The sequence below is a fragment of the Lutra lutra genome, chromosome 11 (assembly GCF_902655055.1).
Source record: "Lutra lutra chromosome 11, mLutLut1.2, whole genome shotgun sequence".
NCBI classification, from domain to species: Eukaryota; Metazoa; Chordata; class Mammalia; order Carnivora; family Mustelidae; genus Lutra; species Lutra lutra.
This window is the reverse complement of record NC_062288.1, coordinates 18,044,473-18,065,781: the sequence shown is the minus strand read 5'-3', so window position 1 is coordinate 18,065,781 and position 21,309 is coordinate 18,044,473. Positions and strand designations below refer to the sequence as shown.

The window sequence follows — 21,309 nt, the reverse complement described above, 5'->3', positions numbered from 1 at the left end:
TGGCCATCTTCCGTATTGTCTAACGTTTCTGGATCAACTTTAGCTTTGCAACCCGGTAAAGTAATATTCTCCATATTCTAGCTCACCATTGTAGAAGTAACATAAGTTCTAATCTTTAGTGTGGTTTATTTAAAATAGGCAGACCTCATTGAGCTAAATGTGGCCTGCTGAAAAACTTGTCGTGTTTTCCATTCTCTCCGTTTCTGCTCATACTTATGTCTGATACGGAAGCGGTAATACCTTTTGCTCTCTTTTCAAGAATCCTAGGTGTATTGTCTCAGAAGTATTCAAAAGAAAGAAAGAAAAGAAATCCTTCAAACCTCTTGGAGGTTTGTAGCATTTCCCATAAATCTGCAGACTCCTTTGCATTATTCGAAGACAAGAACTTGCATCACTGTGCCATTCCTCTCAATTTGCGGGGAGGTTTGCACATGCCTTTTATGTTTTGTTTTGATGCTGAGGCATGCTGCTTACAAGAGCTCAGGAAGCCTTAGTCTCTCCACCTGCAGAATGGGAATGATAAACATACTCCCATGAGAGGGTAAATGCAAAGGAAAGACCTAGAACAGCACTCAGTCAATTTGCCGGCATTTTCAGCACTGCTCCTGTTGCCTTGGGTTAGCCCAAGCATGCCTTATGGATAAAAACTCGTAAGAACAGCAGAGCAGACCATAACCTCAGAATAGCTAAAACGTCATTACCGCATCTCCCCACTCAAAATCCATTCACCCTCTTCCCCAGAGGACATCTCAGGGACCAAACTTAAGAGGCCCCCAAGGAAGGGGAATTTCAGAGCACCCACTGCAAATAAAGTACGGCTATTATTTATAGAGTGTAACGTATGTATTTCGTGTTACCAGATAAGATTGTGGGGCTTTTTAAGGGAGAAGAAAAAGACATTAAGCAAATATAGATTTCTAATGGAGACTTTTTTTGTGTTCGCTGTCCAGATTCTACGAATCATGGAATCCATTTGGGAGACTGAATCTTTGGATCTGTGCCTCCTGCCATATGGTTGCATTTCAACTGGGGACAAAATAGGTATGTGGTCACCTTGGGAGATGAATGTACCACTCAGCTCGCTTCAAGGGATCCTAAGCCCTTTCGTGTAGGCATTTAATACCTGAAAAATTACACACATAATCCATATAAAAAGGAAGGCAGTGTTCCAAGGCTGGTGCACGTGACTCGAGTTAATGTGGATCTGTTGGAAATACACAAGTGTGGGATTCCAGTCCTGTGACTATACATGGCAATGATTTTAGTAAGAACTTATTCCCTCCTCTCTACTTCTCCACGTCTAAACTGTAACTCGTTTCACTGCACATCAAACGTCTCTCTCACAAATAACATTTAAAAATAGATGGAAAGATCTGTCACTTACTTCAGTATCTTAGAATTCACATTATTGAAGTGATTATATAGTCATCTCTTTGGTGCTTTTATAGACATTTAACATTTTTTTTTCAGCCACACATATTTTTATTCAAGCTTCTGATCTGAGAACTGTATAAAACCACTTCCATTTGACCCTGGGATAAAAAAAGGAAAAGGCACCATTTGCCAAGCTCCTATGCTCAGCACATAAGTGCTTTTTACTTATGACTTTTCAAAACCAGCTTTCCTCTTTTCATTCAGGGACACCAAAAGCAGGTCCCACACAACTTCCTCCATCCTCCTCCTTTACTTTCTGTCCCTCCTAAGAAAACCAACAGCACAAACCTGGAAAATAGCCACCTGGTTGAAAAGCCTTCTGCCCCCCGCCCCCATCAACAGAGACAGAACCATTCACCCCGGGATCAGGCACCAGGTCCCGGTTTACATCCGATTCTGTACCTCCTGTAGGAATGATCGAGATCGTGAAAGATGCCACAACAATTGCCAAAATTCAGCAAAGCACAGTGGGCAACACAGGTGCATTCAAAGATGAGGTCCTGAATCATTGGCTCAAAGAAAAATGCCCCATTGAAGAAAAGGTGAGCTTCTGCTTTTTTGCAGCGCCAAAGGCTCCTCGCAAGCTGGTCATTCACGTACAATAATGGGTTCACATTTCCAAAGCATCTACCAGTGTCACACCTCCTGATGTTGGGCAAAATCCTGTCCTCGTGAGGCCAAGAGGGTTTTAAGCGCCTTCCCGTGGGACACGGCACATTGGTGTCAAACGCTCCATTCAGAATGCTGTGAGCATTTGTTTCCCCTTTGATTATCAGGCACGCTTTGCATCAAATTTGGTTCTATGAAATGACGTGTTGGCACTTTTTAGGACAGTCCATTGTTGTTGTTCAGCAGAAACACGTAGTCACTGTGTTATCAACCCCTTCCTCCCTGGGAAACCCCACCTATCCTATCAGCGAACTTGTAATTTACACACCCGCCCCCGCCCTCCCATCTAAACGGTAAATTATGGATGCGGCAAATGTCAGTTCCAGCATCTTTCTGAAGGACATATGCTGCGTCCTTCACAAGCTGCGTGCTTGGGCTGCTTGGCTGTCGCTTCAAGTTCTGCTGCGCCAGATTAGCCCTTCTCGTTGGCATGGTTAGCAGCCTTTTGGGGAGGAAATAGAACTAGCAGCATTTATTAGGCGGCTGTACACGTGGATTTGTGAACCCGTGCCTACTGGGAGTGGTCACAAGCAAAACATACGTTCACGGATGAAGGAGGAACCATCGAGGGCTCTGTGGAGTTGCTGGCAAGCGGTGCGGAAATGAGCCCTTTGATCAACTGTTGCTCCCTGACCCTTGTTTCCTCTCCCCGCGCTCGTGAGTCGCTGAATCTTCACCTAAATTGTAAGGAGAGCGGTGACCAAGTCAGCAGCTCCTAGAACGTTAATGAAATCGGGGGCAACCCACTTGCTCTCTGGAAACAGTTCCCAGAACGGTCCTTTTTGGAAGTCACCTGTCGTTGGGGTGCGCTGTTCTTTGTGGTTAGAACACAGCTAATGTCCGGATGCCTTTGCCTTAGTTTCAGGCAGCCGTGGAGAGATTTGTTTATTCCTGCGCCGGCTACTGTGTGGCTACCTTTGTTCTTGGAATAGGCGACAGGCACAACGACAATATTATGATCACGGAGACAGGTGAGTTTATTTATTATCATTTTTCTATCATGGTAGAATATATATAACAGAATTTACCATTTGGACCAGTTTTAAGTGTACAGTTAAACGGCATTAAATACATTTACACTGCTGCACAACCATCACCACCCATCGCCAGAACGTTCTCACCTTCCCAACGGAAACCCTGTCCCCACTGAACTAGTACTAACTCCCCCTCTCCCCTCCCCTTGGCACAGAGCAATATTTAAGCAGAGGTCCATGTGAGAGCTCACATCTAGAAGTCATTACCGTGCAGGGACATAGACGCCGTGATCACTCCCAGACAGAACCCAGGAGTGAATAACGGAAGAAGATGCCAGAAATGAGACTTCAGAAGGAAAAGCCAGAGAGTAGCTAGAAAGCTTGGGTGGGGACATATCCCAGAAGCTGGTGACAGCGGGTGTGATCAGTAGTGCCAGACGCAGCAGGGAAGTGACGACAAGAACTCCCAGATGTCCTTCCATCGGAAGCGCTCTGCCTTCCTAACCTACCCCTCGTCACCAGTTCGCTGACTGCCCTGACAGTGGTCAGTACTGGCTACCGTGCCAGGAAAGGGTTCTCTAAGAAATCTGGACCAGTTCAAGAGTGGAGCCTGGAAAAAGCACCAGATGGGGGTAAACTGCTTCCTCTCTGTGGGAAGCAAAAGACGTCACATACTTATGGACCAGACGTGCAATACGGGCTACGTAAACGAGAGGAGATGGTGGTCATCGTGGTGGTAATAGTGACAGTGGTAGAAATGGACCCAAAGGAGATTCAATATAGTTTATTTCTGTGGGGCTACTCCAAAGTAAAAGGTGAACGCCCTTCCCCCAAGCAGCACCAACCCGCCTTCTCTCCTGAGTCCCATAAAGGGCATAAGAGGGTTCCGGGTGTAAGGATGGCAGATTAGCCAGAGAGTGTAGACTTCCATTTCTAAGAATAATTCTGAGACGAGTCAAGGATTTTTTTTTTTTTTAAATGGCATTTGGCTGTCATTTAAAGAACACCAGAGGATATCAAAAACACACTTGGTTCAAAGAGTGCTTTGTGGTTACTACTACGCACACCTGCTAAGCCGAAAAATATCACAAGCCTCTAAAACAGGGTAAAAATAGCTCTCTCACCCAAGATAGCTCATTTTCAGGCAACTTGAAAAAATACTCCAGGAAATAAACAAACCAGAGTGTTGTTATAAGCCATTGTGCCAGTGTAATGATGTCCGACATTTTCTTCTCTGAAGGAAACCTATTTCATATTGACTTTGGACACATTCTTGGGAATTACAAAAGTTTCCTGGGCATTAATAAAGAAAGAGTGCCGTTTGTGCTAACCCCAGACTTCCTGTTTGTGATGGGAACTTCTGGAAAGAAGACAAGCCTACACTTCCAGAAATTTCAGGTAATTGGCCTCCTCCTGCATGGCCTCCGGGAACACCAACCGGAGAGTGCCTGCCTGGCCCAGCAGCCCTGCCCCCCTCAGCTCCACTAAGGCTTTTCTGCCCACCCTCTCCATCAGAGACACCCAGTCCTCCTCGTTTCCTCCATTCCATCCCCACGTACACGATCCCATTCCTCCGTCACCTCCCACCTCAAACCAGACGGCAGGTAAAAGCATTCCGTAATCCAGGGACAGGCAGATCCAAAGCACCAGGATGGCCCCTGTACTGAAGGGGGGCTTGACCGGGGAGCCCCTCCAAATATTTCTTTCTCTATTCAAGCCAGGGCCTAGAAAATCCAAATCCTGCCTGTCCCTTTCAGGACTCTCAGACAATCGTGAGCTTTTCTTGATGTCTGCCACAGGTGTGTCTTTTTCAAATTACTGACAGGGGATGGTGGCCGCACCCCTGGACTCTTGTCTCCTGTGTGTGAAGGACAGTCCCTTCTCTCATTCGAAATGCTGTCAGTGTGTGTGCAGGGTGTGCGCCCAGCTCTGACACGGCCTACTCACCGGTCAGCGGGCTCTGACACGGGTCAGCCCGGTCTCCCAGGGGCGTTCACGTCCTCCGGCTTTTTTATTCCTTCCTGGTCTCCATCCACATTTGACTAGCAAATATTTCAAGCACCTGAGGAGGAACATTTTGGCACTTGCAAACTTAGTAACTGTGAAGGAATAGAAATGAAAATGACTACCTGACGGGCTGCATGAAATACATACACGGTACCCACCACGAACACGAAACAGACCAGGGAGGTCGAGAGTGTGACTTGACTGGCACCTGTGCTTGGGTCCCCTCTAGACACCCCACCCCCATCCCTGACCCCCAGCCTTAGGGCCTCTTCAGTACAGCCTGGTTTGCAATTAGCACTTCAGGAACAAACCTTTTTTTCTGGAGTCTCTTCTGGAGTCCCCTGGGATTCTTGGGAGGTGGCCCAGACCCCGAAATTCAGTGCAACAGGAACTGGGAGATACGCATTGTTGTGAAAGCTGTCTGTTCTTGTTTGTTCTCCTGGCTGATTTCGATCTGATTACAGGACTTAATTTTCCCACGGTTCCAGGAGTGCTGTCAGAGAGACTGAGATCTCTGCGGCCAGATGGTCTTAGGATTTTGGGTGTGTGTGTGTGTTTCTGTGTAAACTCAACTGGGTTTCAGACTATTTCAAGGGATTTGACACATTTCAGTCCTGTTTTTCTTTAAAGTTAAAAATCATGTTTTTTGACAACTTCCTGGAAGAGAAAAATGGTTCTCAAAAAAAAACCCCAAACCTGGAAGAACTTTACCATTTAAAGAAGAGGTGGACCCCAGAGGGGGCTCACCCAAGGGGCCTCAAGCACAGCCGCAGTCATGCCACTGAGAGTCGGGCACACAGGAGTCTGTCCTCTCTGACAGGCTTTCCTGCTGTCTCTGTGTGTGTTCTCTTTCTCTCAGTCAGTGGTTTTCCCCAGAATGACTGCCCGTCTCTGCTGTTCCTATGGACCCCACAGGGTCCGTGCCACCCCTAAAATCCCAGCAGGACTTCCCCCTTTACTCTTATTCATTGTTATGCTTCAGAATATTCTTTAATGAAGATTTGGGACGTGGGAGGCCAAGGAAAGGTCACTCCTCGTCCCAGGCAGCTTCTACCCAAAGCAATAAAACTCTGCAGGGAGCCTTTGCACTAGTCTCTCGGTCCGGGACCACTGCTCCATCTGTTGTGGCTAAAGCTGTCTTCCCAAACCGCTAAAACCTCCTTCACCAAAGTGACCTCTAGGCCGTGTGCACTGCTAAAAACACAGCCTTCGTAAATTTTACGGAACTGACGTATCTGTATTCTAGAGTACTGGCCTACGGTTTAAGTACCTGTGAGCCTTAAACCCAGATCCAGAATAGCACTGTGGCTGAAGGATGGCTTTGGAGCAGACAAATGAGCTTGAATCCTAGCCCTCTACTTAATATCTCTGCGTGTGATATAGAGCACCCACCTATTCAGAACCTGGGGTTCCTCTTCCATAACAGCGGGAGCAGGAAGGGATTATCTAAGCGGAATGGGTAGAATGCTCTTCCCAGCCAAAATCCAACACCCAGCAGCCCCCGGTGGGACGTATATTGCAAGGGGTCTGCTAACTTGGAAAGCTTTTAAGCTGAGAAGCCCTCTTAGACATGAGATCACAAGCACAATAGCAACGTACAAAACGCAGAAGATTAGCCTTGTTCTGGGGAAAGAGCGGGGGCGGTGGGGGGTCTGAGCTCTGCCTGCTTGCCCCCCACCCTGCCACTTTATCTGCTCACCCCCCACACCTCACAACAGGGAAAAAGCTGGCCACAGACACGTGTGTATACAATTATCTCATATCCAGGCTTCCTGAAGTTTCAGCCTGACCAAGATGAGCAGCAGGTTTTCATCATTTGACTCAGGCCTTGTGACAATTTATTTTTTTTAACATACTACGAAACCCTCCAGAACTTTTTCTGTTTCTTAGTTTTATGTTCCCTTTTTGAAACAAAGGCCTTCAGGCTCTGGGAGGACGTCTCTAAGCTCTCAAAATAGCGCCGCAGGATCTCGTATAATAAAGCCACCGTTTTTAGGTAGGCTAGAAAATGTTGTATCTATTTACATTTTGAATCAAAGGTGTCCTCATTTCCAGCAAACCGCTAATTTAGAATGGTGAGGTTAATTAATGCACACAGCACCTTTGAGTATCCTGTTAGGGAGGGTGGAGAGAAACTGACCCACTTTTCATTAAGAGTGAAGCAAGCCTTCTCCATAAGACGTGAAAACATAGCTAGCTCCTGGCTGAAGGCTCGAAGGCCGGAAACTGAAAGAGGAAGGCGCTGCTTTATTGCCCCTCTCCCTTTTTTCCAAAATACTTGTTGAACCCAGGAGCATCTTGATAAATTATTTCTAGAATAGGGTCGACTTCAGGAGCAAGCTGTGATCACACAAAAAGGCACAAAACCAAGGCATGCTGACTATTTGAACCCGAGGAGCCCTGTCGGCCTCCGGAGCAGCGTCCTGGACGCCACATGCTAAACAGAAACATTTCAAAGATGAAATTTTGATTTTTGATAAATTTTGATAAATAAATTCTCATTTGATAAATTCTCATTTTGATAAATAAATTCTCATTTGGAAAATCTCTCCCTTACTGACGAGTGAAAAGGAAAACCACGTTTTACTCACAGACAATTGATTTGAGAACCACTGCGCTTTAAATTTCAATAAATGGTTTTAGAACCTCTGTGACCTACAGATACATTTATATCATTAGCAAATGAAATTTGGTTCCCTCTTTTTTTAATCTAAGAACGTGGGGGCTTTCTCCTAATTTTAAAAGTGGTAAATGTGGTTTTTTTTTCTAAAGCCAGTGAAATATTAAAAATATCAGGAAGATACTGAAAACCCACCTTCCAAAAAGAACACTGTCCGCATTTGAGTGTTTTCCCTTCATTCTACTCTTTGGTCTCGGAGAGGATTGTAAATTCATCAGAATTTGGTTAAAACCTGAACTGAAGCAATAGATACAGTGCTACTCCCTATAAACTGTTCAGCGGCTTCTCACCTCACTTTGAATCAAATCTGATTATCGAAGCCTGCCCAGGAGGCTCCATTCGGGGAGCCCACTGCACACCCCCCACAATCACTTCCAAACAGAGCAGTCGCCCACTGGTGGGGCCCCCGGCCGTAGGCTTTGCCCTGCACAGTGCCTTCATGGCACCTGGGACCGCATATCGCCGTCTGGGCAAGGCTATGGCAGCCGGGCCCCATCTGACCTTAATCCCTCCCGTGGGGGCCTGAGACGTAGTGAGCACTCAGGAGGTATTTGCAGAGTGGAGAGGAGAGGGCGGAGGGTCAGTTCCTGCCTGCTCTTGGCACACAGTAGGCACTGAGCAAACACATGTTAGATAAAGCAAAAGAAAGCTAGGGAACCAGATAGTACCTTCTCGGGCACATCTATGCGAAGCAGGCAGCTCGAGGAGCACACTTAAAAGGCATTTGCCCCTAGATGTCACTCTTAAGAAGCGTTTTATAGGAGAGAGTTCTGAACTTATTCATGGTGTTACTTTAATCTTGGCGGCCGGCTTTACCACCCCTGGCAGTGAGGTCCCTGCACCCGATCTCCGTGCGGAGTCCTGACCTGGGTTAAGAATGACCTCAGCTGTCGTCTTGCTCTCCTCTTGGTCCCAGGTTCTTTTAACTGCCTCTGCCTCAGTTTCTCCAGCACAGCCCTGCTTGTTAACCTGCCTTTAGGAGCGGGGCCCTGCCCCCACCTGCCAGTTGCCTTGCTGGAAACTCAAGCATTGTCCTAACCCCCGCCACAGGGACCCTAGCGCTTGAAACTTCTGAGGACTGTGGCCTCCTCGCCGGTATTCCCCATTCCTGCTCTCTGACCGCCCTTCCCCACGTGGTAACCCTGGGTTTGTCTACACTGAGAACCCCCTGTACTTAACGGGCTGCCAGCCTGCGCCTTCTCAGCCTCCTGCTCCGCCCCGTTGTGGTCACCAGGCCCTGTTTTTCCCTAGTTCTTACCAGGCCCTGATGGATAAGATCCATTGCACTTTGCGGGGCAGACACAGGGAGGGAAGGAACATCCAGGCAGAAAGAATAGCATTAGCCGGGGCATGAAGTCAGTATTTAGTATCCGTATTTAGGAACAAAAAGTACAGGCGCCCGGTATGAAAGCCACACAGGTATAGACAGAAATGTGGGGTGAAATTTGGGTCAAGAAAAGAAATTTGCATCTAGTTTGAAGCAGTGCAAAAAGTGTATTGGAGGGTGGGGGGTAGAGAGCAAAGCAAAGGAGTCACTTGGAACCTCCTTAATGAACCACACATTCCTGTAATGGACGCCTATTATAGGTCAATAGGGAGATGACAAGCTTATCTGTCAAACAGCCCAGAACACACTGAGTTGAGAAAGGATTCCCTCCTGGGATCTGCACCCTGGACCATAACAAGGTCAGGTTCAGCCTGCTCTCTCCCGGCCTGAGGATGCTCAGTACTATACTATCCACCGGAAGACAGCCTCAGAGAAGGGTCTAGCATCAGTCATCCATAGGCGTCGGGATTCAGGGGCATGGATTTTGGACCCCCGTGACTTTTAAACATCTATCAAGAATAGCCTTCCAACTGGCATCTCCTCTCCCTGTTTAGTTTCTTCTAGAGAATTGTTTCATCTACCCAAAGAGTATTATTGAGGCTGTTACTCCCGTGTTACAAAAAAGTGTACTCTTTATAGAGATCCTCTTGCAAAATCTCTGTTAGGTCATAGTTTCTCCTACACAAAGAGTTTCTTAAAATCATCTGACCGTTGGGTGAAGTAAGGGGTTTGATTTTTCCTTTTGGCTACAGATACATTTGAAGATGGCCCACGGCAAGTACATAGCGTTTGTGATATATGGCCTTGAACTGGTCTTTATCCCAACCCCTGTGATCCTGTCCTTTCTCCTTCCTTTCCTTTTTTCTACTCACTTCAAATTAATGTTATTTTGACTTCTGTGTACCCAGATAATCCAACCTCAGTCCCTTCTGGAACAGGCTAGAACACGCACACATATCCCTACATCCAGTCTATTTAGAATATCTGACTAATAATGCAAGACAGTGTAATTGTAACTGGTAGGTTTCTAATGAGCTTCTAAGTATTTGAGAACATGGCAACACAGCCCTTCGCCTGGTAGACAGAGCTGGTCTGAGATTCATTTTTAAGAGGTCCTAGAGAGAAGATTCCTAATTCAAACTCACAAATGCACAGCCAAGTGTCAGACACACTCTTCCTTCAGATTTACCAGAAAGTGCTTCCTCCTGCATTATTGGGTCTGCTAGCCAGGGTCTCCGTTTTGCCAAAATAACTTCTAAAAGCATAGCCTGGCCAATTCATTGATTTTTTTTTTTTTTTTTTTTTTTTTTTTGTTACAAAACAAAATAAAATCCTCTCTGACAGGAATGTTTTTCTCTCCACTGTCTCCTTCCTCTAGCAGATGGAGGCAGCCTTACTATTTGGAAAAAGTCAGTGGGTGCAGACATTGCTTTTCATTGATGAATCTTTGTGAGGTTTTCTCCTCTCTCTCCTCTCGGCCCTGGAGTTCCTGTTTTGTAGGCCTAGGGTCGCTTCCTCATTTTCGTCAGTATGTGTGTACAGTACTAGTTCACTTCCACTTTGTTTTAGAGGAAAATGGAGGAGTTTGTTTTAAGAAAAAGGAGGCCTATTCCCTATGACTTTGGACAGCCTAAAGGAGCCAGAGCTCATTGGTGGTTAAAAAATTAGTAGACTGGGGCACATGTGTGGCTGAGTCGGTTAAGGCTGTAGGCTCAGGTCAGGATCCCAGGGTCCTGGGATGGAGCCCAGCATCAGGCTCTCTGCTCAGCAGGGAGCCTGCTTCTCCCACTCCCTCTGCCCCTCCCCCAGCTCATGCTTGAGCTCGCTCCGGCATGTTCTCTCTCCCTCTATGTCAAATAAAATCTTAAAAAAAAAAAAAGGAAGAAAGTAGTAGACTGTATACAGAAAACTTTCGGTTTAATGAACGAGTTTGGGCCCAGTTAACAAAATGACTCTAAGTCTTAACCCTGAAATGGTAATGAAGTCTTTGTTCCCAAGGCTTCTGGGAGTGGTAGCTTTGTAAAAACAAGCTTTTCCTTTGGTACTAGATGCTATAATTAAGGCACTTGAATCAACTATGAAATTAGGAGCTGAGGTGCTGTGTAGGCTCAGTCTATCTGTTAACGGCTCCTGGGTGGTATGCCGGCTCACAGTAACAATACTACCGCGTTCCCCACACTCGTGCTCATTAACAAGTGCATCACACCAAGTTCCCAAAATCAGAGTCTTCCTTTACCCCTTCTTCTCTACTCAGCATCATACAGCCTTCGCCAGGCAGCTGAGAAGGAGAGAATGAGGATGTCTGGGGTCGTGCCAAGCAGCCTGGGCGGAAGGGAAAATTCTGCTGCTCCAACCAGTCACTTCTGTGTTCCGTGTTTCCCCCCAGCTCCGCAGGCCACATCCTCAGTCCCTCAAACCACAGGCCTCCGGCCCAGGGCAGCCCATAGCCAGGGCGCTCTCACACACACCCGTGGCTGGGTACAAGAGCAGAACTGAAACTTCTGGGGCTTGAGGGGGCGGGGCCAGTGCCCAGCTGAGCCCCTCCCCCGCCAAGAGAACCCCCTGCAGGAGCTGCCAGGCCACTATCTGCTTCCGACTGGCTCCCCAGCTCCGCGTCTGAGAAGTGGGCATTCGAGAATGCAACTTGGCGTTCTATTAATAATAATCGCCAACCGCCCACACCGCCCTTAAATGTCACCACAACCCTATGAAACGGGTCTGGGTATTCTTCTTACGCTACAGATGAGGAAACTGAGCTCTGGGGAGGTTAAGTGATTTCTCCGATGACAAAGAGCTTGTCTGTAATAAAGCCAACTTTGAATCCAGGCTGCGAAGCGCGACCGCACGTCTAACCCCTACTCCGCATGGCTGCTAAGCCAAAGACCATTAAATCTCTAACCAAGGTTAGGTGTCTGCTCAGCCAGTCAGAGTGTAGACACCGTGTCTGTCCCATACGGGGCGTGCAATTGGGGGGTGAGATTTCTCCCTCACAGACATGACCCTTCGCACACAGTGACAATCAGAACTGAGTAAACTCAAGCCAGCAGAGATGCCTCATGTAGAGATGGCCCGAGAGGGAGACAGACAGACACAGGACAGTTCTTTTCCTTTAATACATTTCTGTGTGCCACAGTGAGGAGTGAACTCGTGGGCTGCCGCTTTAAAACATACACAGCACCTAGGACTGGTGTTCAAATACCTTGGCCCCACCCTCATTTTCCTTCTCAAAGATTTTCTATTAAGGAGTTTGACCACACAGTGAGCTCAGACAGCAAGGGGTGTGCCTGGAGCCCCCAGTGTGCAAAAGGCTGGGAAATAATTAAAAATCAGAATATACTCCAATTCAAAACCAAAAGGCATCTCCATCGATGCCCTTGTGAAAATCGTGTGAGCTGACAAATTAATGAGCCAGTTGCCTGGGGTGAAGTCTACCCTTCACCTGTGTAATTACCAAGAAATGAGAGCGACATCGGTGTGTCCTCTGGATGAGCAGAAGGTAGTGATTTCGGCCATGAGTGGAGCCACAAAGGACACAAGAGTGCTAATGCGCTGGGGCCGAGGCAGGAACAGCCCAGGCCCTTGGGCAAGCAGGGCAAGCAGGCAGGCAGGAGATACAGAGTGATGACCCCTCCAGACAGGGACGGGAGATGAGGAACATTTACTGAAGGAGTGCTGTGTACCACCCCCCAGACCGGGCATTTTATATATATTTTCTCACTTACTGCCAGAATCATCCATGGGCTTTTCTGCTTAGACGGGGTGATGTGTCCATGGTCCAGCCTTGCTGTACAGAATGATACAGGCGTGACCGCCATTACTGCGGCTCTCAGCCGGCCACGTGCGAGTGACACAGACAAGATCATTCAAGAGCAAAAAAAGGAAACTCACTACCTTAACATTTTAGCCTGTTAACCTTACAGTCTTTTTTCTTTATAAATATTTTCTGTCCATTTACCAATATGGGCTTACGCTGCATGTGTTGTCCGATGCCCGCTTTTTAACTCAGACGCTGTTACATGGTCATTCCGCATTCCTGTCCCGTCTCAGTCCAGCACTTACAGAGCACACAACTGAAGGGACTCCCATCCACCCTTTTTATCAACCCGCACTTGTAAGATGTCTAGGTCCCCTTTAAGCTCCCATGTTTTTAAATAATGTTCTGCTGAATATTCTTATAGACCGAGCACTGCAAAAGTGATGCGATTTTTTTTTTTAGAGGTAAATTTCTAGCATGAAAATTGCTGGGTAAAAGGATAGACACATTTTTGAAGTCCAGTTTATTGAGGCATAATTCACCTACAGCAGAACTGGGACTTTTCACGCGTACACTTCTTTGATTTTGGATGAATGGCATCGGTCACTTGACCACCGCTGCAGTGATGTTCTGTAACACTTATTAGTAATTTAAAGCTTTTGATGCATGTTATCAAATTGTTCGCTGGTAAATTTACACCTATTCCCACCTTCTGTCAGCCCGTGAAAGGTGAACATTGGATTTTATTCTTTTAAGAAAAAAATTTAAGATTTCCCAATTTGGTCGGTGAATGTTTCCATTTTGTTTCATTACATTTATTTGATTACTAATGAGATGGTGTATTTTTCGTGTTTATTCTCTGGTTTTATGTCTTGTAGTGTGAATTCGCATTTATATCGTTGGCTTATATGTCTGCCAACTACTTAATTCCACTCTTTCTTACCTATTTGTAAGAGCGGTTGGGGGCCAGTAATGAAAGAAGTGATTTGTTGTGTTGCAAATGTGTCTTCTCTTGCTGTTTGTTTTTTCTCCTGTTGGTTATAGCTTCCTCACCTCCAGTAACATTTCGATAATCTCGCCATCTTTGCCTTAGAAGACTGCACCTTGGAAAGTGATCTTCATAAAGGCCTTTCCCACTCCATGATTATTTACATGTTTACCAATTTCCTAGGAAAGAAATTGACCTAAAAGGTACAGTAAGAAAAAAGATGAAATGTAGCATATTTAATCGTTAATGCATCGGGAATTTATTTTCGCATATCACACAGGATAAGCATTGTTTGTCACCCAAATGTTGAGCTGATTGTACCAGCCCCATTTATCCAATAATAGATCTTCTCCTCACTAATCGGAGAAGTCACCTTTGATTACATGGACATTTAGTCAGATCCGTGTGCTGAACTTTTCCATTCTCGTCTACATAATGTCTTCTCTTTTTCTGAGGAAAAGAATAGGCGCTATTTCCCACAGTTTTAAATACCATAGTTTTAGAATATGTTTTAGCATCTGGCATGCCAAGAACTGGTTTTCATTAACGTCCTTGTTCAAAATGTTCTCTCTGGGCCTAATGGATCCAGATAAACTTAAAACCATATCTAGGTTTTAATATCCAATAGGAATTTTTGTTGAAATTTCATCGTAGATGAACTTGAGAAGAATTTGTGTCTTTATAATAAGCAGTTTTCTCTCTGAGGATCATGCTACATCACTCCACGTGTTCAAGTTTTCTTTTCTATTTCTCAGTAAATTTTCACATCTTTAAAAACAACGGGCTCTGCGGGTTTTGTGTATGCATTTATCCCAGGAGTCATGGGGTGGGAGGTGGGTTTGTTGCTGTTATTCACAGCGTTTTTATCTTTTCACTCTACTTTCTAACTGGTGGCTCCAATTTATAGCATCCTATGTATTTTATCAAAAGCCATTTTTTTCTTTTTTCAAGATTTTATTTATTTATTTGACAGAGAGAAAGATCACAAACAGGCAGAGAGGCAGGCAGAGAGAGAGAGGGGAAGCAGGCTCCCTGCCAAGCAGAGAGCCTGATGCAGGGCTCAATCACAGGACCCTGAGATCATGACCTGAGCAGAAAGCAGAGGCTTAACCCACTGAGCCACCCAGGTGCCCCTCAAAAGATATTTTTTAAAGATTTTATTTATTTCTTTGACAGGCAGAGATCACAAGTAGGCAGAAAGGCAGGCAGAGAAGCAGGCAGAGAGGCAGGGGGAAGCAGGCTCCCTGATGAGCAGAGAGCCTGATGTGGGGCTCGATCCCAGAACCCTGAGATCATGACCTGAACTGAAGGCAGAGGCTTAACCCACTGAGCCACTCAAGTGCCCCTCAAAAGCTATTTTGATAAAAACTAGTTGCTATGGTATTTTTGCTTTTTCCCCTCAGTGTTCCCAGGAGACAGTGAAGTTATTTGTAAATACTAACAAGTTTACCTTTCACATTACATTTTAGTTACATATTAAGTGACATGTTAATTTTAAGAAATCAGAAGCAGAGGTCACCCGGCTTGCTCAGTCGAGCATGCAATTCTCAATCTCGGGGTTGTGAATTTGAGCCCCACGTTGGGTGTTAGAGATTACTTAAAAATAAAATCTTAAAAAAAAATCAGAAGTGGGTTTTAATACAGTACCTTATGATGATCCTTGCAATTTGGGAATAAATAGTCTTTGGAGATGTATATTATTCTTTTAGCATTTTACTCTGTATTTTATTTGAAATATTTCTATCTATAATCATTAAATCCCGTTTTCTTTAACACGCTATCTTTGCCAAGTTACAATATTAGGGCTGGGTGGTTCTCATACTGCAAAATTGAGAACCTTGCAATTTCTTCTCTACTTTGGGACCCTTTAATTGTCATAAGCCCTTAGCCTTGCTTCCCAAGTGGACCCAACTCACCTATCTCATCTGCTCGAAGGCTTTTGGAGGAGGTCCAGCCAAAGCATTGGCTTAAAGCCCTCTCTCTCACTCAGTATCCAGCATTTGTACTAAAATTCCCACATTTATTCAACAGTCTGAGCGTCAGCAAAACGCTAATACATCTGTTTTCTTAGACTAGGACAAATTGTAAAATAAAGATGAAAACAAAAATCTCCCAACACCACATTGCCATCGTTTCTCTGGATTCCGTGAGCCGTTGGCAAACACTTAGGCTTACATCAAGTTTACTGCTTCCAGTATGGTGTTCAAAAACGGACTCACCCCTGTGCAGAGCCTACAGACATTTCTACCCTCAATGTCCTAGGACAGAAATGGACGCAAAAGGTAGAGTAAGAAAAAAAATGAAACGTAGCCTATCAGTTAATTTTCCTGAAGCCCAGCTGGACCCTGGGTGACGACAGCAACGTGCTTCAGAGGGTATAAACACAGTCCTACGTTCTCATCAAGGCTTCCATCTGGGGACCTGCCCTCTTCGTGACGGCTTCCACCCGAGAGGACAGGATAAGGCCGCGTAAATTCCAGGACAGCCCCGTGGCCTTTGGCCCACTCCATTATCGCGACGAGGCTAACAGCGCTGTCTTTTCCTTTTTCCTTTATGCAGGACGTGTGTGTCAAGGCTTACCTTGCCCTTCGTCACCACACAAACCTGCTGATCATCCTGTTCTCCATGATGCTGATGACGGGAATGCCCCAGTTAACCAGCAAAGAAGATATCGAATATATTCGGGATGCCCTAACAGTGGGGAAGAACGAGGAGGAAGCTAAGAAGTATTTCCTGGATCAGATCGAAGTTTGCAGAGACAAAGGATGGACGGTGCAGTTTAACTGGTTCCTGCATCTTGTTCTGGGCATCAAACAAGGAGAGAAGCACTCCGCCTGATTCTCCAGGCTAGAACGTAGAACCAGTGCGGGTCCTAGAGCTTTAGGTCAGCACGTCCGTCATCGAACTCGGATCTGAAAGGTAACAGGACATCGCGAAGGTTGGCATTTCAGAAAGACGGCCCCGTTCCTAGCTGGACTCTTCGCTGGAGGAAAATACTGGCATGTCACATTGTCTAAGTCACGTTAGGTTTTAGGCTTATGCCCAGGTTTGTTTTTTCTCTCATTTGCCTCAGTGATGTCGGAGAACAATCTAAGTTTAAACGTCTAAGTTTAAACAAACTAATTACTTCCTCATGGTGCCTGCTGATTTGATTATCTCGTCATTGAGTGCTTCTCGAGAATAATTGGTGACATGTCTTTTCATCTGGGTTTACCCTCAATTTTGGTTATTCTTGCGTTCCTCAAGCCCTTGAGAGAAAATGTTATCACTGTACCTTTCTCTCATTCCCCAAAGGACACTTCCAAACACTCCCTCTTTGTCTGTAGAGGTTAGTGACTTGCTGAAAGCAAAGGCAAGCTAGCCTTTTTAGTGTCGCTTGTAATTAGGGTCTTTTATAGCATACAATGGAGACGCATGGACACACTCTGGAAAACCTGAACCGTTGGACCCCGGCCCTCCCGGGTGGGTCTGGCTGCAGGCTTATGAAGAGAATAGCAGAGATAAGACCCTTCATCTCAACTCCACCCAAGAGTCAATGGTCAAGTACAGTTACTCCAGCCTTCACTAGTGGAAACAGGAGGAAACTAAAGGGACCCCCCCCCCAATTTTTTTAACCTTTTAATCTTCCTCCCTGCCTCCCTTCTTCCTTAATGGCTAACCCTCCTACAACTTGTTACCCAAGTTGTGAAATCCTCAGAACATATCTACCTTAGAATTCAAACAATAGTTGAAAAACAATTTCTCCTCTAGGGTTACTGAAATTTTAGGTACTTCTTTGTAGAAATGTTTGGAGTTGGTTTTTTTTTAAGTATATTATTAAAGAGGACATTCTAGGAAATAGGGGTTCGTTTCCAAATGCCTTAATTTTAAATTTTAGCCTAAGCAGTTGTTTTTTGTTTTTTTTTTCAGTGGAAGAAGGTCTTTGAGCTCTAAACAATACATCCAGTTAGGAAACACACTACGTGCACTGGCCATCTCTTAGTTTAGAGGACTTTGAAACTCTGATGTATTCTTCAGATTTCCTAGAAGCTGAAATGTCTTCTCTAAAAACTATTTTCATCTCCTAAATATTCTATAGTGGAAGCCTTTAACCATAGAGAAAGATCATTAAATTATTTATAAAATATTTTAAAACTACCTATAGTTGGTACTTTACCTAGAAATAACTCTGGTCACAGTGCCTACATTTTCACATGATCACATCTAAATAGATATTTAATTTAAAATTTTTCTGAATAGATGCCTGTTTGACTTCAGTGTAGCCCAAACTTTTCTTTTTGTGTATGCAAAAGCCCTTTGAAGGTATAGGTAACACTGCTCCCTTCCCGCTGAGCCTTTGCCTGGCTCATGAGGGGTCTAGAATGATCTCTTCCTTGACAAGCTATCCTTTTAAAATCACACTCTATCCTCCTATAGAGAGGACCATGCCCTGTAATGAAATGTTTAATCCTCTGTCTTAATGGAAGATGGATGTTTTATGGCATTTTTCCAACAACTATTCCCCACCATTCTTTTGAAGAAAAATAGGAAGAATGATGCTTTCTAATTCAGAAGAGGCTGTATTCATTATTCTTATAAAGAACAGACAAACTTGGCCTTGCTACAGATTCTGCTTTTTATTTGAATTGCTGAAATAATCGTCTTTGATAGAAGAATCACAGAGGAATGTGTTTATATTTAGCTTATTGGCACATGGGCACACCTATTTTCACTTCAAACGAACAGGTTCTTACGCTGGTACACATCACCTTGGGCTTGACTCCTCCATATTTCACTGAACTTGAACTCTTCAGACTTGCCGATAAAAATCACCTTTACATGTTTCCTTCCTTTGTTCCTCCCAGGGAATCACATGATCCACAACTTTTAGATCTTTGAAAACGTTCTAGAACGAGGGCCATCTCCTCCTGGGAGGAGATTTGGGGGAGCTACCCACGACTCAATCTTCCCTGCCAGATGAAAACAGAAATTACAAGTCAGAGGATTCTGGCCAAAGCAGATTTTGTGTGTGTCCGGGACTGGCTACATAATTTGCAGAGCCCAGTGCAAAATGAAAACGTGGGGGCCTGCCATTCCAAAATTGTTAAGAAGCTCAAGACAGCGAGAGAGCACAGAAACAAGCCCAGGGCTAGACCGGTCACAAGCCCATGAAGCTGAAACTGTATATATCTGAATAATGGCTTTGGTGCTCGCTTTTCCATTTGGACTATGTGCGAGTTCCAATAAAGTGCCCAGATCAAAATGTTATTTCTGTTCTAATTAAAATACCTCATTTCTATGGCTATACATTAGGACTTCAAACACTGGCCCATTGTTTTAGACTGGAACCATGGCCACTAAAAGTAGCACAAAGCAGGTGTTCAAGCCCTAGCCCTGTAGGACTGTATTTGACTAGCTTTAGTGAAAGTGTGAGGGAGTGGAGACATTATAGGTAAAGTATGGAAACCCTGAGAGAAAACTCTGGACTTTTAAAAAATATTAAGTATATATTTTACAGGAGATGAATTATTTTTTTAAAGAAAGATTAGATATAGGAAATCTGCAGGAAAATTTGGAGGCTGTGAGTTCTTTGTAAATGGAACATATTTTTGGAAATGAGCCAAAAATGATTGAGGAAGTAAATTTCTGGAGCAAATTCTGGCATTTGGTAAACCTAGGCTCTGTTTGCCATGGCCATGAAATAAATTGCCAATTGTGTTTTACGATACAAAGAAAAAAATGGGGTGATTTTTAAGAGTTCTGCTATCTTATTTCTGTTTAACCCAACCTAAAAATTCCAGTTAATAAATGTGGTTCTAGTCTGTGTTCTTGTCTGCGTACTTATCTGCATATTTGCAAAGACTCATTTTTAGGACAGATGCTGGGCAAACCTAGGTCATGCTCCTTGGCAAACACACTCATTCAGAAAGTTGAGACATTCCCTCTTCCGGATGGTCTAGGTCTCCCCAATTGTATTTGCGTCTTAATTGTTGAATGTAAATTCAAATGAAAGAAGTGACATCTTGTGTTCTCTGTACGCATCTTTTAAATTTCTGAAAGGCCAGAGATTCCTGAGAGTCAAATTCTTTAAGAAACCCATGGTGTTCCCACAACATACTAGTCTCTGTGCTAAGGACTGGGAATTTGACTATAGAACAAAATCAACCCAACCTCAGTCCTTCCGGGGTCTATAGTTTGCTGGCAATACCAGACACTTCAAAATGGGGAGGGTCCTCTTGTGGGTTGAAATGTGTCCCCCCCAAAAGATATGAAGTCCGAACCCCTGGTATCTGTGAATGCAATTTTATTTGGAAATAGGTTCTACAGATGTAGTAAAGTTAAAATAAGTTCATAGCGGCGGGCCCTGACCCAACAGGACTGGTACACTTAAAAGAAACTGAAACAGAGGGGCGCCTGGGTGGCTCAGTGGGTTAAAGCCTCTGCCTTCGGCTCAGGTCATGATCCCGGGGTCCTGGGATCAAGCCCCACATCGGGCTCTCTGCTCTGCAGGGAGCCTGCTTCCTCCTCTCTCTCTCTCTGCCTGCCTCTCTGCCTACTTGTGATCTCTGTCTGTCAAATAAATAAATAAAATCTTTAAAAAAAAAAAAAAAGAAAAAGAAACTGTAACAGAGGTAGAGATCATAGTGTCTTAAGCCAAAGAACACCTGAGGCTACTGGAAGCTGGAAGAGACAAGGACGGAAACAAAGCGCCCTCCCCTAGAAGCTTCCAAGGGAACACGGCCCTGCAAACCCCTTGACTTCACCTTTCTAGCCTCTAGAACTGTGAGAGAATAAACTTCTACTGTTTGGAGTCACTCAATTGGTGATATTTTGTTAGGACATTCCTAGGAAACTAACAGAGTGTCAACAATCATCAGTTTTGTGGGGGTTTCTTTTTTCGGGGCCGGGGGGGGTAGAGACAGTTTATGTAAGTAAACTTGATATTTGATATTCTCTGCTGTTACCAAAAGGATTCAACTTCAGGCCAAATACGTGACAAAGTGCGAATATGCTTATTATATAAAAAGCGCTAATAATTCAATAAGTAAAAAATAAGCACCTTATCGGAAAAAATATTGAATTCACCAAAAAAATGCACGTGGCCAATTAGCATATGACTGTGGACCCCAAATCACTGTGGATTAAACAAGTGCAAATTAAGATAACTTGAGTTTCTTTTCACCATCAGATTTACAAAGATCGGCAAAGCCCAGAGTTGATGATACTTGGGGAGAAAGAAAGCTCTATCACACTGTTGAAAGCAGAGCAAGTTGATAAATTTTTGTCAAATTTTATCAAAATTAAGAAGATATCTATTTTCCGGCCCACCAAGTCCACATCCAAGAAGTTATCCTTTAGCAATTATTGGACAAATGTACAAAGACTTAGAGGCAGAACTAGTTACCAGCCTTCTCTGTAATACAACCCCAAACTGCAAACAGTCTGAAAGTCCCTCAATGGGGGATTGGTTAATTAAGTCACATTCATACAATGGAC

General features: G+C 44.6%; 1 protein-coding gene across 6 annotated transcripts in view; it reads left to right on the top strand.

The window, feature by feature from the left end:
• The window catches only part of PIK3CG (phosphatidylinositol-4,5-bisphosphate 3-kinase catalytic subunit gamma), a 32,689-nt gene extending 13,053 nt beyond the window's left edge, over window positions 1-19,636 (top strand). For 5 of the 6 annotated variants that reach the window (XM_047694826.1, XM_047694825.1, XM_047694824.1 and 2 more), the window contains 5 exons: window positions 951-1,041; window positions 1,846-1,976; window positions 2,963-3,074; window positions 4,318-4,475; window positions 16,393-19,636. In XM_047694826.1, the coding sequence (XP_047550782.1) occupies window positions 951-1,041; window positions 1,846-1,976; window positions 2,963-3,074; window positions 4,318-4,475; window positions 16,393-16,671 (771 nt within the window). In that variant the 3' untranslated portion in view covers window positions 16,672-19,636. Of the gene's footprint in view, window positions 1-950; window positions 1,042-1,845; window positions 1,977-2,962; window positions 3,075-4,317; window positions 4,476-13,889; window positions 14,037-16,392 lie in introns of all 6 variants that reach the window. The other variant, XR_007121464.1, reaches the window with a different exon arrangement.
• Window positions 19,637-21,309: the final 1,673 nt, after the last annotated feature.